Source organism: Cottoperca gobio, chromosome 8 (genome assembly GCF_900634415.1).
Source record: "Cottoperca gobio chromosome 8, fCotGob3.1, whole genome shotgun sequence".
In the NCBI taxonomy this organism is placed as follows: domain Eukaryota; kingdom Metazoa; phylum Chordata; class Actinopteri; order Perciformes; family Bovichtidae; genus Cottoperca; species Cottoperca gobio.
The window spans coordinates 9,678,733-9,698,732 of NC_041362.1; the positions used below are offsets into that span (position 1 = coordinate 9,678,733).

The window sequence follows — 20,000 nt, forward strand, 5'->3', positions numbered from 1 at the left end:
AACTCAGCTTTGTTGGTATTCTTTGTGCAGAAGCGAGCACCAAGCATTGAAAAAGCACGGATCGTCTCATTTCAGTGAATTCAGTTTTGGGATTGCACCACTTCTTAACTCTCTTTGACTGGTGCAGTTGTCTAATTTAAATTGCAGTGGAGATCGGAAACATCTGTCTGCCATTTACAAACAGATGAGAAATGTTAAGTTTCTTTGTTCGTCCTGTCTCGTCCTCTGTGGACGGCGGCATTATCCAGCTGCGCCGACAGTTCTCAGTCTTCATCCAAGGTGGCTCATCTTCTCAGAGGGTTGACAGGAGCTTTCGCTGGGCAATAAAGCAGTCCGACACCGAGACCGACTCCTCCCCCACTGCTGCTGCCAGAAGCCCTTTCTTTCTCAGTTTACACACACACACACAAACACATGTATTCAGTAAGACGTTGCACAGTGTCTCTTGTAGACCTGCTCTCTTTGAAGTCCTGGATGGAGCTCAGGGTCTTAAGTACACTGAGAAGATTTTAAGTGCTAGCCTGCAGATGAGAGGATAAGTACATTTCTTTTCTGCTTTTGAAAAAGTCCTAATTCTGAGAAAGATTTCAGGCAGATCTGTCAGGAACCTGTAGCGTACAACCGTGCTCCTATTCTGCCTTTTTTTCTTTACATTTACTTTTTTCACTCGATGGATGTGTTGAAATTAAATTTTTACAAAGAAAGTATAGTACAGATGTTTTTTGTTTTCGGGCTGGTGGATCATTTCCTCTCAGAATTGTAGTCTGACGGCACTTCATCCTGGCTCGATGGCTTATCCTTGTTACCCTGGATGTTCAGTTGTGAATTTCACATCTTGAACTCAAAATGATGTATTCAGTTGCTTTAAAGATTCAATTCATTATGGCAATTATTTACCTCCCCATAGATGTGTTACAAAGGGGTATTCTCACAATATACCCTAATGAGTTTGACTATTTGTTATTGGTAAAGCCTTTCCATTGTTGATAGTCTGATAGATGGCAAAGACATCTCCATCTGCCACATACAGCCCACTGAGCAGTGGCTCACAGCCACAGATTAGCAGCCTATCTTTGATGTTTATGTTAATGTGTGACAGTTTTTTTTTTTTTAATGGTGCTCTGGTCTCGTGTCAGTATGCGTTTGTGCCACAGGCCAGTGCCAGGCTTGTTTTCATTCGTATGGCTGAGTGGGTGTGTCGGTGCCAAAGGTGAGAAAGGGGCAGCCACTCTCCAACCCTACTGTTCACCTGGCAGGGTTTCCTCCTCCTTTTGTGTGGCCTGTGTGTATGATCACCAACCCCTGCGTGAGCATTATTCATGGCGTGGCGAAGCAGTGGCAGGCGATCTGCTGGCTATGTCAGCTGAAGTGCAACTGATTGAGATGAGGAGAGTGGTGGGTGGCACCGAATGCCTTCCAATCAGCCACCTCAAACTGTCCTGCCCGGCCTGCAGCCCTCTTCTATCCTTTTCCTCCCTCTGCTCTTAACCTTTGTATCATCTCCTTTGGAAAGAGACTGTTCGCGGTGTCATTCATGCAAATCTCAGTGTCTGTCTGCAACAGCAAAAAAAATAATTCTTGTAATCTCTGAATAGCTGGGGTGTTCATAAACACTGTGCTGCGAATCACTGGAGCCCCAGCTGTAAGTGCCACACTAATTTTGCACATCTTGAAGTCATCAAAGCTCTTCATATAAAGCGCCATATTAAAAGTTTTACAAATGTACAACCAATCAAATGTGTGGAAATTAGTCCAGCACCGGGCTTTCTCAGTTTTTAAATGTGCCATGAAATGTTCTTAAATCTTTCTGCTAATTCTTACAGCTTCAGAAAATAAAAGTAAACAATACGAACTGTTAAACAAACAACACGCAGGAATTCCCTTATTTCTGAATTTAGCTAATCACAATTTTTGGCTCACAAAGTTGTCCGACTAGACAAACAAATGCACATCATTTACAACACCTGTGTGGTGCGATTGGCTATATTGTGGATGTGTGTTATGTTACTGCTGCACATCAATTTATTAAGGCATACTTATAATTTTTTGAGAGAAAAAAGTCAATTTTTTGTGCTAAAACATGAGATCAGTGAAAAGCTGCCAAAAAATTATGTTTGAATATTCCTTCTACAAAAACATAGGTTGAACTATTTGAGTACCGTATTTTCCGCACTATAGAGCGCACTGGATTATAAGGCGCACTGTCAATGAATGGTCTATTTTCGATCTTTTGTCATATATAAAGTGCACCGGACTATAAGGCGCATTAAGCGAAACAAAACAGTCAGATAAGTCAGTCAGTCAAACTTTATTAAACGTGTTCACAATAACTCCCAACCTTGTTCAGTTGTAACACGTAAAAAAAACAGTCTGATACCGCCAAATGGTCTTCTTTACTTGGCGCAGGTCATCTTCTTGCTTCCTCCACTTCCGTACCATTGATTCATTAAAGTTGAATTCTCTCGCAGCTGCTCTATTCCCATGTTCTACTGCGTGACTGATAGCCTTGAGTTTGAAGTCCGCGTCGTAAGCGTTTCTCTTGACAGGTGCCATTTTGGGGTCCTTATACACACACACTGTAATATTATGGTGAAGCACAGTATGTATTACTCCGCGACGCGGACTACGGTAGCCGTAATGCTGCAAGCGGTGTGGCTTTGTAGTTTACCAAAGTCGTACTAAAACATTTTGACAGAGCGCCGTGTACCACACAAAATCGCTTCGTGATCAGTAACCACAACCAGAATTAATCCAAATATAAAGCGCTCCGGATTATAAGGCGCACTGTCGCTTTTTGAGAAAATGAAAGGCTTTTAAGTGCGCCTTATAGTGCGGAAAATACGTACTTATATGTACTTGTTTCTTTAAGGGGGCCAATACAGGTATCATACTTGTTTCACAGAAAAAAATATTTGATGAAAACCTTTTAATATAAAAAAAAAAAAGATTTATGAAACCTGTAAATTAAGTTTAATTTAGAATCTGTTATTAAATAATATGAATAAAGTCATTTGTTCATTCTTTTATCTGATTGGTGCCATTTGTATTTGAGATGATACATTGCCCCCTGTTCTCCCCTTACTGCAACTGTACCAATGAAACCTGCCGCAATGACACAGGATAAACCATATACCGTATTGGACCAGTAAATGCATATGTAGTTGAAATGGCTGCCAAAATACACAACATACAAGTTGAAAACCAACATTCATTGCGTGTTGGAGAAAAACATACAACTGGGTTGAGAATGTGACTAGTGTTATAAGAGTAGCGGAGCCACCGTAGTGTGTTGAGAGAGAGAGAGAGACACCGCTTTGCTAACGGCTGTTTTGGAGCAGAAGAGAAAAGCTGAGGTCCATGGCGCTCTGCCTTACCCAGACCTGTGTGCTCTTATTAATCTTCCTTTAGTGCCGAGACAAAACAAAAACAAAATGTATCGCTTTGCACAGCGTCATCCAGTCCAGAGAGAGAGAGAGCGCCAATATGTAGTTGTTAAGGAACCGATAAGCAGAACAGAGTTTTCTTATGGGTGGCCAAGTTGTTGGCATTTTGGATTTGATTACAATTTGGTTTGTGTGACTTCCGTCATGCAATTCTTTCAGTGCAACGGCCCAGGCCCATGCAAGAATGCGCGTGGAAGACAGCTGCCGTAGTGCTGCTTTTTTCCCCCCTTACAATCAAATATTAATTTTCATATTTGAATAAAGTTTTTGCTTTTTCGAATTTTAAAGATGAATTTAGAATATTTGTTGACTAGGGAAGTTCCTGACAACAACACATTTTCAGGATGTTTAACCACTTAATCTATAAAGATAAATATAGTCCGACAAAATATTGTGTCTATTATAAGATCTATATGTTTTCGTTGATCACATTTGTTCACAACGAAAACATATTTTAAATACGTGCTGGTTTTGGAGATGTCATCTTTGTCCCATTTTCCACCTCGCTACTTTTCTTTTCTCTTTCTGGCATGTTAAAAACACGAGCGTCTGTTAGCTACTAAAGCAACTTGACTAGGAAGACATGACATCTCAGTGCAAATTATGTCAATATGTAATTTAAATGTGTACATTAATAGAAAAATGATAATTAGAATACTTAGTTTAACCGACTAGTATTTGTGGTGCCAACTGGTCAGGGTAGCAACATCTAATGGAGTAGTGAACTAATCGCGCACAGCCTTAGCATCTTAGTAGCAAAGTGGTAACAGCGCATGCCACATTACTGCAACGTCCCGCATGTCATAGCCCTCTATCCGGTCTCTGTCGCTACACTGTCAAATAAAAAATAGCCAACATATAATGTTTTTTAAATAATGGTAAAAACTTCACTGTTTTACAAACCTAGTTTGAGTTGAGTTTGTATGCACATTGAGCATCCTAAAGGTTGTCCAAAAAAAAGTGAAATGCAAACTTTATAATAAAGACTATGCATTTCTTTGGAAATGATTCACATGGCAAACCACTGGAAGCGAGTAAGGCAGCATTATTCTCCAAGTAAAGACACTCGTATTATCTAAGGTAATGTTTAGCTTCTCTATATAAAGGAGGTCGTACATTTGGTGTTACTTACAGTATGAGAAACGTCCAAAAGTCCACCTTTTTAGTACCTCTTTTTTGTTTTTCCATTTTGGCGACTAAGTCAAACCTCCCTTGGCAACTTTACCTCTCCAGCATGTGCAACTGCAAGGTAAAAGCTGCACACTTACTGCTTTCCCCACATTCAGCCTGGTCGCTTATAAATCTAATATGTCCCTTTAGAACTGCCAAGATTGTGTAGCGACTTTGCTCCCTCTCTGTTGGGGAGAAGGGGGGAGCATCTTACCCTTTCCATCTCATCTCTCTCTGACTCTGGTAAAGCAGCAATAGCGTGCTGCACAGCCTGTTATTAACTTCCAGACTGAAGAGTCTAATTGAAGATTTTCATGTGGCTGCTGAAAAGCTTTCGGTGAATTACAACCAGCAACAGCAATGTCCTCGTCAGGTGAGAATAGTGTGACTCAAGTGTTGGGATTCTGTGGTTAGTGGATGCTTCTGTTGTCACTACTCGACATGCGATTGCTTGCTTCTGAATGTGCTCATCATATCATTGTTGTATAAGGAGCAAATTCAAATAGTACTCTCAGACTTTAAAAAAAAGAGTAACCATCTTCTTCTCCTTCAGATAGCTTTTTTGGCTCCACTGTATCCTCTCCCTCTTACATTTGTGTGGTCTCAATCTTATTGCTGAATAGGCAAGGAACAGGTGCTTGCTCTCAACTATGCACCATTGATGTCTCTTGCTGTAGTCTGAGACTTGTTGCATTAACCTTATGCACTAAAAGGTTGGGCTCTCCATTTAAAGCATGTGGCTGTAATATTCAAGCACCCATTAATTGCCACTATATTTCATTGATGAACAGGTTGGCTTTCTCGCCAAACCTTAAAAATCCAGTGTCCCCAGACTGTAAACTAGGCGTGTGTGGGGGTGTGGCTGTTGTTCTGGTAAGATCTTTATTGGCTGACATACACAGGCACACTCGCACCCTCACGTGAAGGACCTTGGCATAGGCGTGTGATTTGGACTGCACCCCTCATTAATGTTCTATTATTATTCTGTATGTGTTGAGTGTTCTTGTTTACTTTTTCTGCGCAGCCACAATAATGCTCTCAGTAACAGAGCATTATTTTCAGAAAGCAGTTTTTTCTTGTTTTAGTGTACATGCACATTTGCCCATGAGTACTAACATGTTACGCTTCCAAAATGCACACTGCAAAGTCGCATTGCATCTACACTTTATTTTAGTTTTATGTTACACAATTCTTACAGATCTACACTCGTACCTTGAGTGGGTAGCCTATATTAAGCATTTTGGTCAGCTTTAGGAAACAAGCCTAGGGCTTGGTGGTGTCACCAGAAATCCATATCGGGTGGTGCTATTCACCGCTATTCTTTGTTATTGACTTAAGCCTATGGCGTTTTACAATGAATAAGTTAGACTAACGACTATTTGACTTTCGCTTACTAGCTCGTCTACGCCTTCTTGGTTTAAGTAACCTGCATCTGCCAACAGAACACCATCAGCCTGCATGCACGTTTTTCAGCCCAACATTGTTAAAACAGAGCAGCTAATATTGGTAGAAAGAGCAACAAGTTAGCGGACTACAGAGTGTTTGAATGCCATCTCTCTGCTCCTTACACACAAAGTGTGTGTGTGCAAAGCTCCGTCCTATAAAGGTAAATATAGTCCGACAAAATATTGTGTCTATTATAAGATCTATATGTTTTCGTTGATCACATTTGTTCACAACGAAAACATATTTTAAATACGTGCTGGTTTTGGAGATGTCATCTTTGTCCCATTTTCCACCTCGCTACTTTTCTTTTCTCTTTCTGGCATGTTAAAAACACGAGCGTCTGTTAGCTACTAAAGCAACTTGACTAGGAAGACATGACATCTCAGTGCAAATTATGTCAATATGTAATTTAAATGTGTACATTAATAGAAAAATGATAATTAGAATACTTAGTTTAACCGACTAGTATTTGTGGTGCCAACTGGTCAGGGTAGCAACATCTAATGGAGTAGTGAACTAATCGCGCACAGCCTTAGCATCTTAGTAGCAAAGTGGTAACAGCGCATGCCACATTACTGCAACGTCCCGCATGTCATAGCCCTCTATCCGGTCTCTGTCGCTACACTGTCAAATAAAAAATAGCCAACATATAATGTTTTTTAAATAATGGTAAAAACTTCACTGTTTTACAAACCTAGTTTGAGTTGAGTTTGTATGCACATTGAGCATCCTAAAGGTTGTCCAAAAAAAGTGAAACGCATGAAAGAAAATGAGAAGTGAAACTATCACAACTATAAATGACAACAAAACGCAGACTCTCATACTTGCATACATGAAAGAAGAATAATAAATTAAAGAAAATATTTAACTTCTTTAACTTCCATTAAAGCCAAGCCCCAATTAAACACAACCTTATGTACTTGCCGAGTGTGGCTACACCTTTTAAAAAAAAATAAAAAACCCACAGGTCTTTTGTCAATACAGACATGCTACACATTGACAATATTGAGTTGGTCTTTACTTTAAAGCACAGTGTAATTGGTCCAACGTTCGATTACTTTGATACTTGATTAATCGGATTATAATGATGATTGAATAAACCTTCTAACTCTCTCTTGAAATGAATGCCTTAGTTTCTCTGTGCTTGGCGGTTAGCAGTTTGTTCTATTGATATTGGTTAAAGGATTCAATAATTCTTATTTCCCTTTGTTTCATTTTTAGATCTTGTGTCTCTGTTTGACCTGGAAAACGACCTTCCAGATGAGCTCATCCCCAATGGAGACTTGGGAATGGGAATGTCCTCCAACGGCGGTCCAGGTGGAGGAGGTCCGGGTCTCAACTCCATTGTTCCTGATGCAGCTGCCAAACACAAGCAGCTGTCTGAGCTCCTGCGACCAGGAAGCTCCTCCATCTTGGGAGGTGGTCTCAACTCTGCCAGCCCCCAACAGGGAGGCATGGTGGGAAGCCAGCTAGGTGCTGTGCTTGGTAAAGGTCCACTGGGGCAGGGCTCTCCAAATCACCAGTCTCCCCAAGCCCAGAAAGGAGGTGCAGCTGTTGGACAAGGCAATGGAAGCACGGGCATGGGCTTCAACCAGGCCATGTTGAACAGCGGGCAGGGACATGGGGTCATGGGCCCGACAGGACAAGTAATGAATGGGGCTCTGGGACCGGCAGGCCGCGGTAGACCTGGCATGCAATATCAGGGCCAAGGCATGCAGGGGCCACAAGTGGGTGCTGGACCTGGTGTTGGAGGCAGTGTGCTGGCAGAGACACTCACCCAAGGAGGGTCACAGTTGGGTGCACACAACGCATTGAATGCTCAGCAAGCTGGAAACATGAATAAGGTGAGGTTCAAAATTCAACTTACCAGTTGCCAGTTGTTTGTTCCGCAAAGTACAAGTTGGGCACAGAGTATGGAAGCTCATGATAATATTGAGCACATTAAATACTCACCACTGTACATCAGAGGACAGCACAGCCATGTTACGTTTGCAAATATATCGATGTCCAGATTTATCCGTTGTGTCCAATTTTCACTTTGAAATTAAAATAAAATGAACCGAGATATATACTACACTAGTTACTTTGTGCTTATCCTGACTATTTGTTGTTCCAAACCTAAAAATGTAAATGTTCATGGATTATGTGCTTGCTGGTCAGTTTTCTTTCCACAAAGCAGTCCTAAAGACAAATGATTAAGCAATGTTGATGTTTTTTGTCCCAGTTCCTGAAAGTTTGTTGTAGATGCAGTTGGTGTTGGCTTGTCTTTGTTTGTTTGGTTTTGTCAGATGCACTGATAATGTATATAGTTCTTTCAATATTTCAAACCAACCTGCTTTATTGCATGGCAATGCTTTAGGTAATAAAGTATGTTATTTTCCCTGTTTGTTAGAGTGTATACTAAAATATATCACAACCAAAAAGGTTTCTTATAGAACGTTTAGAGAACGTTAAAGAACATTTTTATGTCATATATATATAATATTATCTGTCAAAACTAAACCCCATTTAGTGCATTTAAGTGACATTATATTCTGGGTTAAGGCTCGAGACTTACTTCTTTCACCAGTGTCCGGGACCCATCCCAAAAAATATTTTAATTTAAACACACAATCCAAATTATTAGGACATAAATTATTGTATTTTCATTTAAATTAAAGGAAGCCTTGATGCACATCATTTGCATTGATCATTTTAAGTAATCAAGTTGTCTCAAAGAATAGTTTCAGCCATTCTTTAGTAGCCAATACTTGAGGTCTCCTGTAGGAGAGCTTGTTATCTTTAGCTGTCTAACAAAAACAATAGCATGTGGTGAGTTTAGCAAACTTAACCAACCCTGTTATGCTTGTTTAAGGAAATGGAATGTCTACTAACTAAAGAACTGCTGGACGACAGGTTAGAAATAGCTCTGATGTAGCAATCAGCATTGTTGTTGCCAAGCAATATACCTCATGTAAAGTATTGCAGAGTATTTTTTTTATCTTGAAGTATTTGAAATATATTATTTCTTTTGCCTAGCCCTATAGCTCGCTTGTTGTTCGTTTTCTACCCTTCGTTTTCTACCCTTCATCGCCTATTGATTTGTTCTTCCTCCTGAGTCTGCTGGAGGAACAGTCAACCAGTTGAGAGGATTGAACAGTCAAGTGCATCAGTGGGTGGATCTTACTTGGCCCTTCAGAGAGTGCCATAGCAGTGCTGATGTGTTTATTATGGCATTCCTATGCCCCAGTAATCTGAGAACGAGGACAAACAATACAAGTGCAACATGACCTGCAGTTGTGTCATGGTACTACTACGATACAGTGAAGCTTTGGTGATTTTGTTTGTGAATGAAACACACTTTACATGCTGTGCTGCTGGTTGTATTTCTATGTGAATATCTTTCCTTTGAAGATCTCAATGTGAGAAAATGTTTCCCTGTTTCCTGGGTCTTTGAGGTTTGACAAGAAACCAAGTTTAAAACAGCGCCCTAGTTCTCACTAAGATTATTTCCACAGACATTGCCACTTGAATAAAGCCCCTCTTTTCTCATAGACGTATATACAGCATTCCTCACATTATAGTACAACAGCGAGATTGCTTGGTGTGAACAGTGTATTGATGAGTTATTTTGTATTCCATGCAATACTTAAAAAAATAAATGTGTTTAAGAGGAGGCGGAAAGAAAAAAGGAGGACCCAGATTTGAACCTGGTTGTGATTAGTGTGTATGTGTTAGCCTGTGGTTGGAAGATAAAACAACCAAATCTGGCACGCGTCATATTTACCTTGCATAGCTGCCATCAGAGAAACATGCTGCCGAAATGTGGAAGAGTGATGTGTTGGCTTTAATGTTCAGTGCAGGAGAAATGTAGCTGTCTTCCCTATCACTTTGAAAGAAAGATCAAATATGTTAATGCACTATTTAAACAACACATATTCATTTGGCTTTCATTTGGTACTGTTTGATATGGCAAAGAAATCTGATGCTTTCCAATATTCTTTATCTCTATACTCCTCATTCCCAGTTTTTTCTTACCTGCGCTTCATTCAATGGGGACAAATTGCTCTTTTCAGTCACTTTCATCACTCTTTTTCGGCAGGATTGTTCAAGTTTTCCAATGTAAATGCTCTTTTTAGATGAAATTGGAACAATCAAAAGGGATATTTGCAGGTATGGAAGGAAAATTGCTGAACTTAACTGAGCATCTGCCCGATCTGTCGTTGGCTTGCCGGCCATGGATTTTCATTAGCTTTGTGATTAATCTCCTCTTGTTCCATGTTTTGCCGCTACTTGTATTGGCCAAGATAGGTACTAGTGTTGTGCAAGGGATAGAACAGTGTATGTTTTTTTGACTATCGCCTGAGGAATAAAAAGGGTTTAACAGTTTGATGATTGTCACTGTTTTAGATTAAGAAGATTTATTGTACATTTTAGAATATTTATTTTGGTCTCGCCAATGTAGTCCACAGTTTTTGCTAGTGGGATTGAGTAAGTCAAACTTAAAGATTGTACCAGATGACCTTTTAAGAACAGAGCCATGTCCACAGTAGGGAAGAGAACCCCTGTATGGCTATTGGAATATGCTTAACCCCAGTGCTGCAGGAACTACCTAAAGTTTCAAACTTAAGTTTGTCCAAAAATATTTCTCTAAGCTAAGGGGTTCATTTTGGAGCCTTGCATAAAGCCTATAAGGTTACCTATTGCCCCGTGTCCTCCAAAGTGTTTTTCCCCAGCTGAAAACGCCAGGCGCTCTTTTCAGCTGAGACGCTTTGGTTGCGTCTAGTTGCTATGATACGGATATCTGCGGAAGTAAACATGTTGGTACATGGTAGAGTACTTACACAAATCGGCAACCACTCGGCTGGCAAGTGAAGATGAAGCATTGCAACTGAAAGCGAACATGGATACTCGAGACCAGCAGTAGCCTATTCATTTCCATTGTTGTTGCAGAATTAGAATGTGATTGTTGGTCTTTGTGCTATTTGTCCCGCCCCTCCTCCACTGTGATTGGAAGGCTGGGTAAAATGTGACTGCACGATGCAATATTTATTTTTACTGCTATTGTAGGGCTGTGTATTGGCAAGAATATGGCAATACAATATGTATGATACAGGGGTTTACCATTCAATATCTTGACTATATTGCAAAACTGCAAGCAAGGCAATGTGAAATAAAAAAATACAGGAAATTCTTGTTACCTAATTTGAGACATGAGCAAAATGAGATTGTATTTTTGCTTTGATTAAAAATGTTTTTCTTCATTAGTAGTTTTAATTATGTTTTATAAGGTGCTTAGAGCGTGTGTTAACAGCTTACTGTACCCTTTCGGATTTTACCCCTTCAGTGCTCGGTTCAGTTTGTCACTTGCTAAGCGATAGTTATACTTAAATGTCTTTAAAAAATTCCTTGCGCTCCAAAAGCGTCCCAGGAAAGATCTCTGTTCTTCCCAAACAAATGTTCTATCGTCCCCGGAAAGACGTAACGATGTTAGTCCCAAACCCTGATCCCCTGTGGTACCTGCAGTACTATAGAAAAAGGAGTACAGTCACGTTCTCCGAATTATAGCATCGACTTGATACCAGGTGGGTTGCCGACAACGCTGCAGACCCCTGTCCACACCGAGGACAGTCCGCCAGGTTGACAGTCGTGCCGGGAGCCTCGACCCTCCTCGCAGGGAGAGAGGCCGCAGCGAGCACAAGTCAACAGCTGGATGAGTCATGGAAAACGAGTTTCCTTTTGCATCAAGCAGCAAAACCGTTGTATCATGATGTGTTTGGGTTAATTTGCCAACATCGCGCTATTTGACTTGCAATTCCTGGTCAGTTTGAGGTAACCAATACACTTCCTCACTGATGAGTAAAGGCATTTCTGATATATTTCTGCTGGATTCATTTTATTTTATTTTATTTTTACTTAAAATACAAAGACTTACAAAATAGTGGCAAATTAATAACAGTTAATAGTGACATTGAGTAATCACTACATCACTAGTTCGAAGTACAGGTGAACCAAAACCGGATCCTTTTTGTTTTTAGATGTTTTTGTTGACGCTTGTTTTCTCTTTGCTTTCTTTTCCATTTAAGTCTTTATTTGCTAATATTCACGCTTTCCCACCAACTCCATTTTCTTCTCTTTCTCTCTCTCTGGCATATGCTGTCTCACTCTGGACCTTTGGCCTTTGATAATGGAGCTGTAAATCACGTTTAGAGGAGCCGGTTTGTGTGGTGGTGGTGGTGGTGGTGGTTGTTGTTGTTGTTGTTGTTGTCGGGGTGGGGGAGGCAGGGTAGAGAGGGATGAACAGAAAAAGACATGCCAAGAAGAGGAGAAACCCTGGAGGCCTAACTGCGACAGTACTGTCCTGTTAGCCTGGTGACGCTCCTGTAGTAAGTGCAGATTATCAAGTGGGAGAACCCGAGTGTGAGACGAGGATGAGGCTGTGCTCATGTGTGAACGGGAGTGAGGCAGCAGGCAAGCATCTGTGTGTTTCTGTACAGCAGAGGGGGAGGGGCAGGCAGCAGTGCAGTGCTCTGCTCAGCTGTTGAGCAAGCTGGTCTTTCTCTCTGTGTGTCTCCTCCCGTTTCTCTCTCTCCTCTGGGCTGGGCTTGCTCTGTCTGCCTGAGCAATGGGGAACCTCTGCGAAGCAAAGCAGGCTGCTGCTTTGGCCACCATGGAGAAAGGCAGGCATAAGCAGCAGACATATTAATGCTGAGGGCAATCCAGCTAAATGATTTCTGAGGACCTAACAAGGAGGCTAACTTCCCTTTCCGAGGCCAATTATGAAATTAAAATTATGCATTTTTGTAGACAAGACAATTTATTTTACTTATATTAGTCAATTCGGGTTCAAGAGAGGAGCTTACATTGAGTAGATTTAAAGTCTTTAACAGTTAAGTTAACAGCAGTCTGTCAATGTGTTGCTTACGGTGTGAACTTGAGGCACCAAATCACTCCGAGGCATAAGGCATAATGGAGGAAAATATTTCGGGAATAAAGCGTAGTAAGTGGACATTAGTGATGCTTTGGTCAGGGTTGGGTCAGCTGACCCATTATGAGAATAATCAACCACCTTAGCCCGACTTGCAAACTTGTGTGTGTGAATGGAAACGTATTCAACGGCATCAACAGATGGGACGATCTTTGGGACGAAAGCTCAACTCCTTATCCCTGATGCTTTCAAGCAGCCTTTAAATGTCAAAGCAGAATATGATAAAACAATTACAGAAGTAATTGGCATTTACATCGATATATAGCCACGGTGACATAGAGTTGTGCAATGTTTGTTTAATTTTGATTTAAGTTTACTGTACCATATGCATTAACACAAAGACTCTGTGCAGGTAAACGATTGATCTGCTGTGATGGTATGCGGTATGATGTGCAAACTCTCTGACCTCCCTCTGTCCCGATTGTCTACTATAGATGGGGATGTCAGGAGCTCCGTTTGGCCAGCAATATGGTCAGGCTGGGGTGCAGCAGATGGGGGCAGCAGGGGTCAACGCCCAACAACTCCAGAACAAGACAGGCCTTTCCAACAACTTGCCCCAATTCCCTGCTGAGTTGAAGGGAGCTGGGAGTTTGCCAAACATGGTGAGTGAACCTTAAATCTGTCCCAGTCCCTTTTTTTGTTTTAGGTTAATTGGGGGGAAAACCATAGAAAAATAATAAGATTAGATCAGACATTGAACTGTTTGCTGTGGTCATTTGACTAGTACAAAACATTTTTTATTGGCAATTGTTTGTAGTTGTTATGGTGACAACACTCATCAGTGGGGCAATTAACTATAGTCGCAGCTCGCCGGAAAGAGAGCAGACTAACTAGTGAACAGCTGGCTAGTTAGCTAGCTTGATAATTCCGTCATGCTTTAATGCTATACTGGTTACAAAAAATGAGCTTATCTGCCGATAGCAATGTGCTTTGCTACGCTTTGACAAGTGTGTATGAATTAATCTCTTAACGTGTGGACAGTTTGCCCGCGGGCCCACCATGAGTTTATTTTGCTGTGTGTTGTTTACAGTCCACCATGCTGGATGTGGTACCCATGCCATACCTCTTTAGAAAGCTTAGAATCTCGTCTATTTTGATTTTGAGATCACAATCACAACAGCAGGTACAATCGGCTCCTCAAACTAGCACGCAAACTCAAAATCATATCTTTGAGCCAACGCCTATGAAGCCTCATAATAATCCTGTAATCAGTAATAATCCAAAACAAAACGCTCCTGTGTCATTGCCAAAGGTCCAATAGATCGATTCCAGTAAAAATATATTGATCGTCACATCGATAAAAGCCCATGAACAGCTGTTGCAATCTTTGAAATCAGCTGATCGATGTGTGTAATTTCCGTTTATACTCGGTCAAAACGTTATTTGCGGTGTCTGCAGCGCTGAGCGCTTCATTCCAAGATGGAGACCGGCCTCTAAGCGTGCGAATGACCTAATTTGAGCTAATCGGAGCTTCCATGCCTTATCTACAGCCTTCAATAGCCAATGAGTGTCAGCAGACTTCATTTTACAAATGTTATTTTTTTATTCAAAATTTTATTTATATGCAAAAAAAAAGCACAAATATTATGAAAAATGTGTTTATACTTCACTTACTTTCGATTCTCGATAGTGATTCGATACCACGGTAAAAAAACCAAAACAATATGCCTTTATTACGTTGGAATACAATTTCTTTGTTCCCTCTCCAATATCTATTTTAGAATGCTTTGAAAACATCTCCTTCAAACAACCGTAAACTTTAATAAGTTTCTTGCCGAAAACTAGTATTTTACAAGATTACATTTGAACAGACTACATCATAACGTTATACTTTACCTTCGCCCAATACATATTTTTACTGAATGGTGCCTGAACGCACCTTAATACAAGTCAATTGCACCTCTGAAACCGGCTGCTAATGGCTAACGTCAACTAGCTTTACTCTTGCCGATTTCAACACGGAGTTGTGTTGTTTACAATTCAGCATCAGCAGGAGAAAAAAAATAGGCTGCGTCTCCTAGATGGTGAGATTAATGAATAAATAATGACAGAGTCAAGTGTGTGCGTACTGTATGCGCATGGTTGAGCGAAAGAGTAGATCCGGCGACAGCAAACCGCTGTTGGGGAGCAGAGGAGAAAACCTGCGGTCCAGGGTGCACGGCCAGACTTGTGTGCTATAGGAATTTCCCTTTTCAGGTTTTAACGACGCGTCGACGGGACTGCCGTTAGTCTCAAGCCCTACGGTACTATAGAAAAATTAGTAGCGTCACATTTTCAGAATTTTGCAATAACAATAACTTTGATAATAACATATCACCAGTCAATTGGGAACAAACCATTAAACCCTGAGTCCGTTATCAATGTGATTATGTTAGAGAAAAGGCAAAATCTGAGACGATATGTAGTCTCGTATCACAATATCAATATAATATTGATATATTGCCTAAGTTTGGCCTACACAGCCCACACACACATTGTCTGCATTCAGATTGTCTGATAACATTGTGCTACAACCATATATGTACATTTCTTGCTTTGAAAAACAAACTACTTTGAAAAAATAATATTGCGTTAGGGCAGCATATTTGTGGTGGTCCAATCTGATATTGTTTAACATTTACGCTAACTTTGTAGTACCAAGTGAGACTCTTTCAAGGCACAAAGTCAACAGTGCCTGGAGCTATGCAAGTCTGTTAGGAACCGGAAATGGACTTAATCAAGGCAGGAAATGTCAGGCCCTTAATTTTTGAGACAGTTAATATTTAGGTTTCCTCTGTTTACCAGTCCCCTCTCATTCTTGGTGGTTTCACTCTTTTGCTTCTTAAGTTGTACTTGCATGTTAACTTTCCATCTTGCCTCTTTCTTCTCCAGTGTCTTAATTGTAATTGTCCAACATCTCTAAGACCCTGTTATATCAAGATGTTCTCTGATTCATTATATTTCTTTTTTCTTTTTTACTTTGAACCTAAAAATCTAAAACGAGGAGAGTCTGGTATTCTGATCTGTGCCTAACCTGTGTTTGTATTGGCACTCTTTTGCAGTCCCAGATGCATCAGCAGGTAGTGTCGGTGGGCATGGTCCCTGGGGCTGGTGGTGTGTCAACGGGCCCAACAGCCGACCCAGAGAAGCGCAAACTCATTCAGCAGCAGCTGGTCCTGTTGCTCCACGCACATAAGTGCCAGCGGCGGGAGCAGGCCAACGGGGAGGTGAGGGCCTGCACTCTGCCTCATTGCCGCACCATGAAGAACGTCCTCAACCACATGACCCACTGCCAGGCTGGCAAGTCCTGCCAGGGTGAGTGAAAGTGATATGATGAATCCAAAAAAATTATAATTTCTAGCGGACTCCGGTTTGAGTGTGTTCACCTGTGTGACCACAAGGTGTTAAATGGATATATTAATGTGCTCACTGAAAATCGCCACTCATCTTAGCATTTATGTGACGGGTTAATCTTTTGTCTATTAATCACTGTAAGAATCCAACAGGAATCTGATCGAGGAATTAACCCAGTTAGAAAGTAGCTGTTTTGCTCTCGTGGAGAATTAAAGCAGGCAAGTGAGTCTTGAAAACCATTTAAATTCAGAATCGATGCGTCATCTGATCGGCCTTTATAGAGACCACCCATCGACGAAAACCAGCTGATAACCATCGGTGGCCAATTGATTGGAGCACCGTTAGAGTCGACTGCACCATGTGTGTTGTGAGCAGCCTGTTATGTGGGCACAATGCCAGGACCTTTACATACCACAGGAACAACTCAGCAAAAGGTGTTGATGACTTGTTTTAGTTTAGAGTTCACCCAAGCTGCCAAAAATACCTGTTGCCTTCACCTCTTCATATAACCGCTCGCCAATATTGTCCTTAGTAAAATTGTTTATTGATTTTTAGGTGGCTGACGACCATGTTATGGAAGTTTCTTGAAATGTGCCTATAATAACCTAATTGCTTTGCTGTTAGACAGATGGTGCAAGAGGAGTGATAATGATTAAATAGTCTTGATTTAAGAAGATTTATATTCTTGACTGTTACTACGATTACGACTACTTAATAAGAGCAGTATTATGCTCAAGTGCTATTTAATCACTTAAGATGCATTGTTTCACACAATGTAAAGCAGTAAGCTCTTGTACCGCGTAAATGGAGCCACTCCACCCTCTTAAACCCCAAATGCCTCAGTGACTGACGACATCAGCAAATATGAATTTAATCTTTTTTTAAACTGCTGTCATGATAGTTGTACTCCATTTCCTCGTCTACACTGGCGGCAAGCAGCTTCCCTCTGACGGCTGTGGTTAGCAACGAGGTCATCCGAGTTTGATGAACTTTGAACTCTGATATTTGTACTGTTTATATGCTTAAAGTAAATGCAATTAAGCTTTTATGGTTTTACAACATGAATAATTGCTTTACATAGCTATTTGCACATTGTAATGTAGCAGTTGAGGTTTTTTTTTTGACTGCAGTGTATTTGAAGTTGACATGGTACGGGCTGGGTTTGATCACTATCTAGCCATTTTAAAGTATACTTTTCTTTACTAACTCTACTTTATTGTGGCGTTGTATGAATTCAGTCAATTAGTCTGTTTTTAAATCATTAACTTTTACAATGTCAGATACTGCCAAATAACTGAATTAGCACACCTCACTCTAAGTCTCCGTTTCCCTTTTATTTCTCCCCAGTGGCTCACTGTGCATCATCCAGACAGATCATATCCCACTGGAAGAACTGTACGCGGCACGACTGTCCGGTCTGCCTGCCTTTAAAGAACGCTAGTGACAAGAGAAACCAGCAACGTGAGTAACTCCATCAGTTCCCCTTTGCTATTATTCATTTTTAAATCCATATAAAAATGCATTTGGGTTAAAAGTTCAAAGAAAATGGAGAACAAATATCATGCTTGAATATCATTTTATAAAAAAAGAAGAAAAAAATCTTTGATACTACTACTACTACTGTAAGCTGCTCAATAAGGCAGTCACTCAGCAGCGAGCCTCCAGTCAGTTTGTGGTGTGAAGTGCTGCCACCTGCAGGTTGTGTTTCCCTGACAAAGCGCTGTACGGGCTCGCTCAAACAGTGAGAGGATTCCTCTAGAAAGGCTGGACCTGGACCCAGGGGAGGGGCTCCGTGGCTCTGCTATCAGTGGGGGCAGGGTTTTGCGACAGCATGCTTTCTGATTGGTTAAAAGGCCCTATGACAGATTTAAATCCCCCACAGAGGCAGCGTGCTCCCAGTCAGCAATCAACACAGCAGGGAGTAGTGCAGGGATTGTAGATGGAGGCCAAAAATTATTTTGCTTAGAGATTATTTTTCTTTTTGTAATATTTTAATGAGGTTTCATATTAAAAAAAAAAAATGAGTATATGTGTATGTATATATATATATGTGTAGGTATATATGATATATATAGTGTATATGTGTATGTATGTATATATATATATATAATATATTATATGTGGATATGTATGTATGTATGTATGTAGTATCATTATATATATATATTATATATATTGTATGTATGTTATATATATATTGTATGTATGGATATGTATTATATTTGTATATCTACTCTTTGTGTGATATCTATCTATATACAATCTAATATACTAATATATATTATTTTTGTGTCTGTATCATCTATAGTCTATTGTATCTTATATATCTATATCTATCTCTCTCGATATCTTCTATTCTCTCTCTTTCTCTCTCTTGTTGTATGTGTATTCTATCTGTTGTTGTGTCTCTCTCTCTTCTCTCTCTGTCTTCTGTAGTTCTCTATCTCCTCTATCTCTCTGGATCTTTTCGAGTGTCTTGTTATCTCTCGCTATATCTCCGTCTCTCTCTCTCTCTCTCATCTCTCTATCTCTATCTATCTCTCCCTCCCCCCTCTATATATCTCTCTATCTCTCTCTCTCTCTATCTCTATCTCTCTCTATATCTCTATCTCTCTCGTCTATATCTAGTCCTATCTCTTCGTCTCTCCCTCTATATATATCTGTCCTATCTCTCTATCCCTATTCTCTCTATCTCTCTCTATCTATACATATATATATGATACATATATATATATGTATGTGTATGTAGATGATATTATATCTATATATACATATATATATATGTATGTGTATGTAATATATATATATATATACTATATATATATGTTATGTATGTATGTGTATGTATATATATCTATATATCTTTATGTGTTATATATAATATCTATATCTCTCTATATATATCTATATATCTATATATATATCTAATAATATGTGTATATATATATCTCTCTACCATATTCTCTATCCTCTCTCTCTATGTATCTCTCTCTCTATATCTCTATATTATGTCTTCTATCTCTCTATCTCTATATATATCTATATATATCATCTATCTATCTATATCTCTCTCTCTCTATATATATGTCTGTGTCTCTCTGTATGTATCTCTCTGTATGTATCTCTGTATGTGTCTCTCTGTATGTATATATATATGTGTATATATATATATATACACACATGTAGTATGTATGTATATATATATGTATATATATATATATAATATATATATATATAATTATATAATATTATACACATATATGTATATATATACACATATGTATGTATATATGTGTGTGTATATATATATATGATATATAATCTATGTATATATTGTGTATATATATATGTTATATATGTCTATATGTGTATCTATAATCTATGTCTATATATGGTCTATATATATCTTATGTATAATATCTATGTCTATGTATAGTATGGTGTTTTTGTTTATATCTCTATCTAATCTCTCATCTCTCCTATCTATCTATATCTCTCTTGTATCTATCTCTCTATACTTATTATATACCCATACATACATACATCCCTACCCACCTATCTTTATATATATTATCCACATATATATATCTGTATATCTATATATTATACTCACCCTATATATATGTATATATATATCCCCC

The 20,000-nt window shown here is 39.6% G+C and overlaps 1 protein-coding gene across 2 annotated transcripts in view; it reads left to right on the forward strand.

Annotated features, from left to right (window-relative positions):
- crebbpb (CREB binding lysine acetyltransferase b) overlaps positions 1-20,000 on the forward strand; it is a 42,922-nt gene that overhangs the window by 4,485 nt on the left and 18,437 nt on the right. For both annotated transcript variants that reach the window (XM_029437174.1, XM_029437175.1), the window contains exons 2-5: positions 7,281-7,903; positions 13,461-13,628; positions 16,068-16,320; positions 17,707-17,820. In XM_029437174.1, coding sequence (XP_029293034.1) covers positions 7,281-7,903; positions 13,461-13,628; positions 16,068-16,320; positions 17,707-17,820 — 1,158 coding nt within the window. The remainder of the gene's footprint in view (positions 1-7,280; positions 7,904-13,460; positions 13,629-16,067; positions 16,321-17,706; positions 17,821-20,000) is intronic.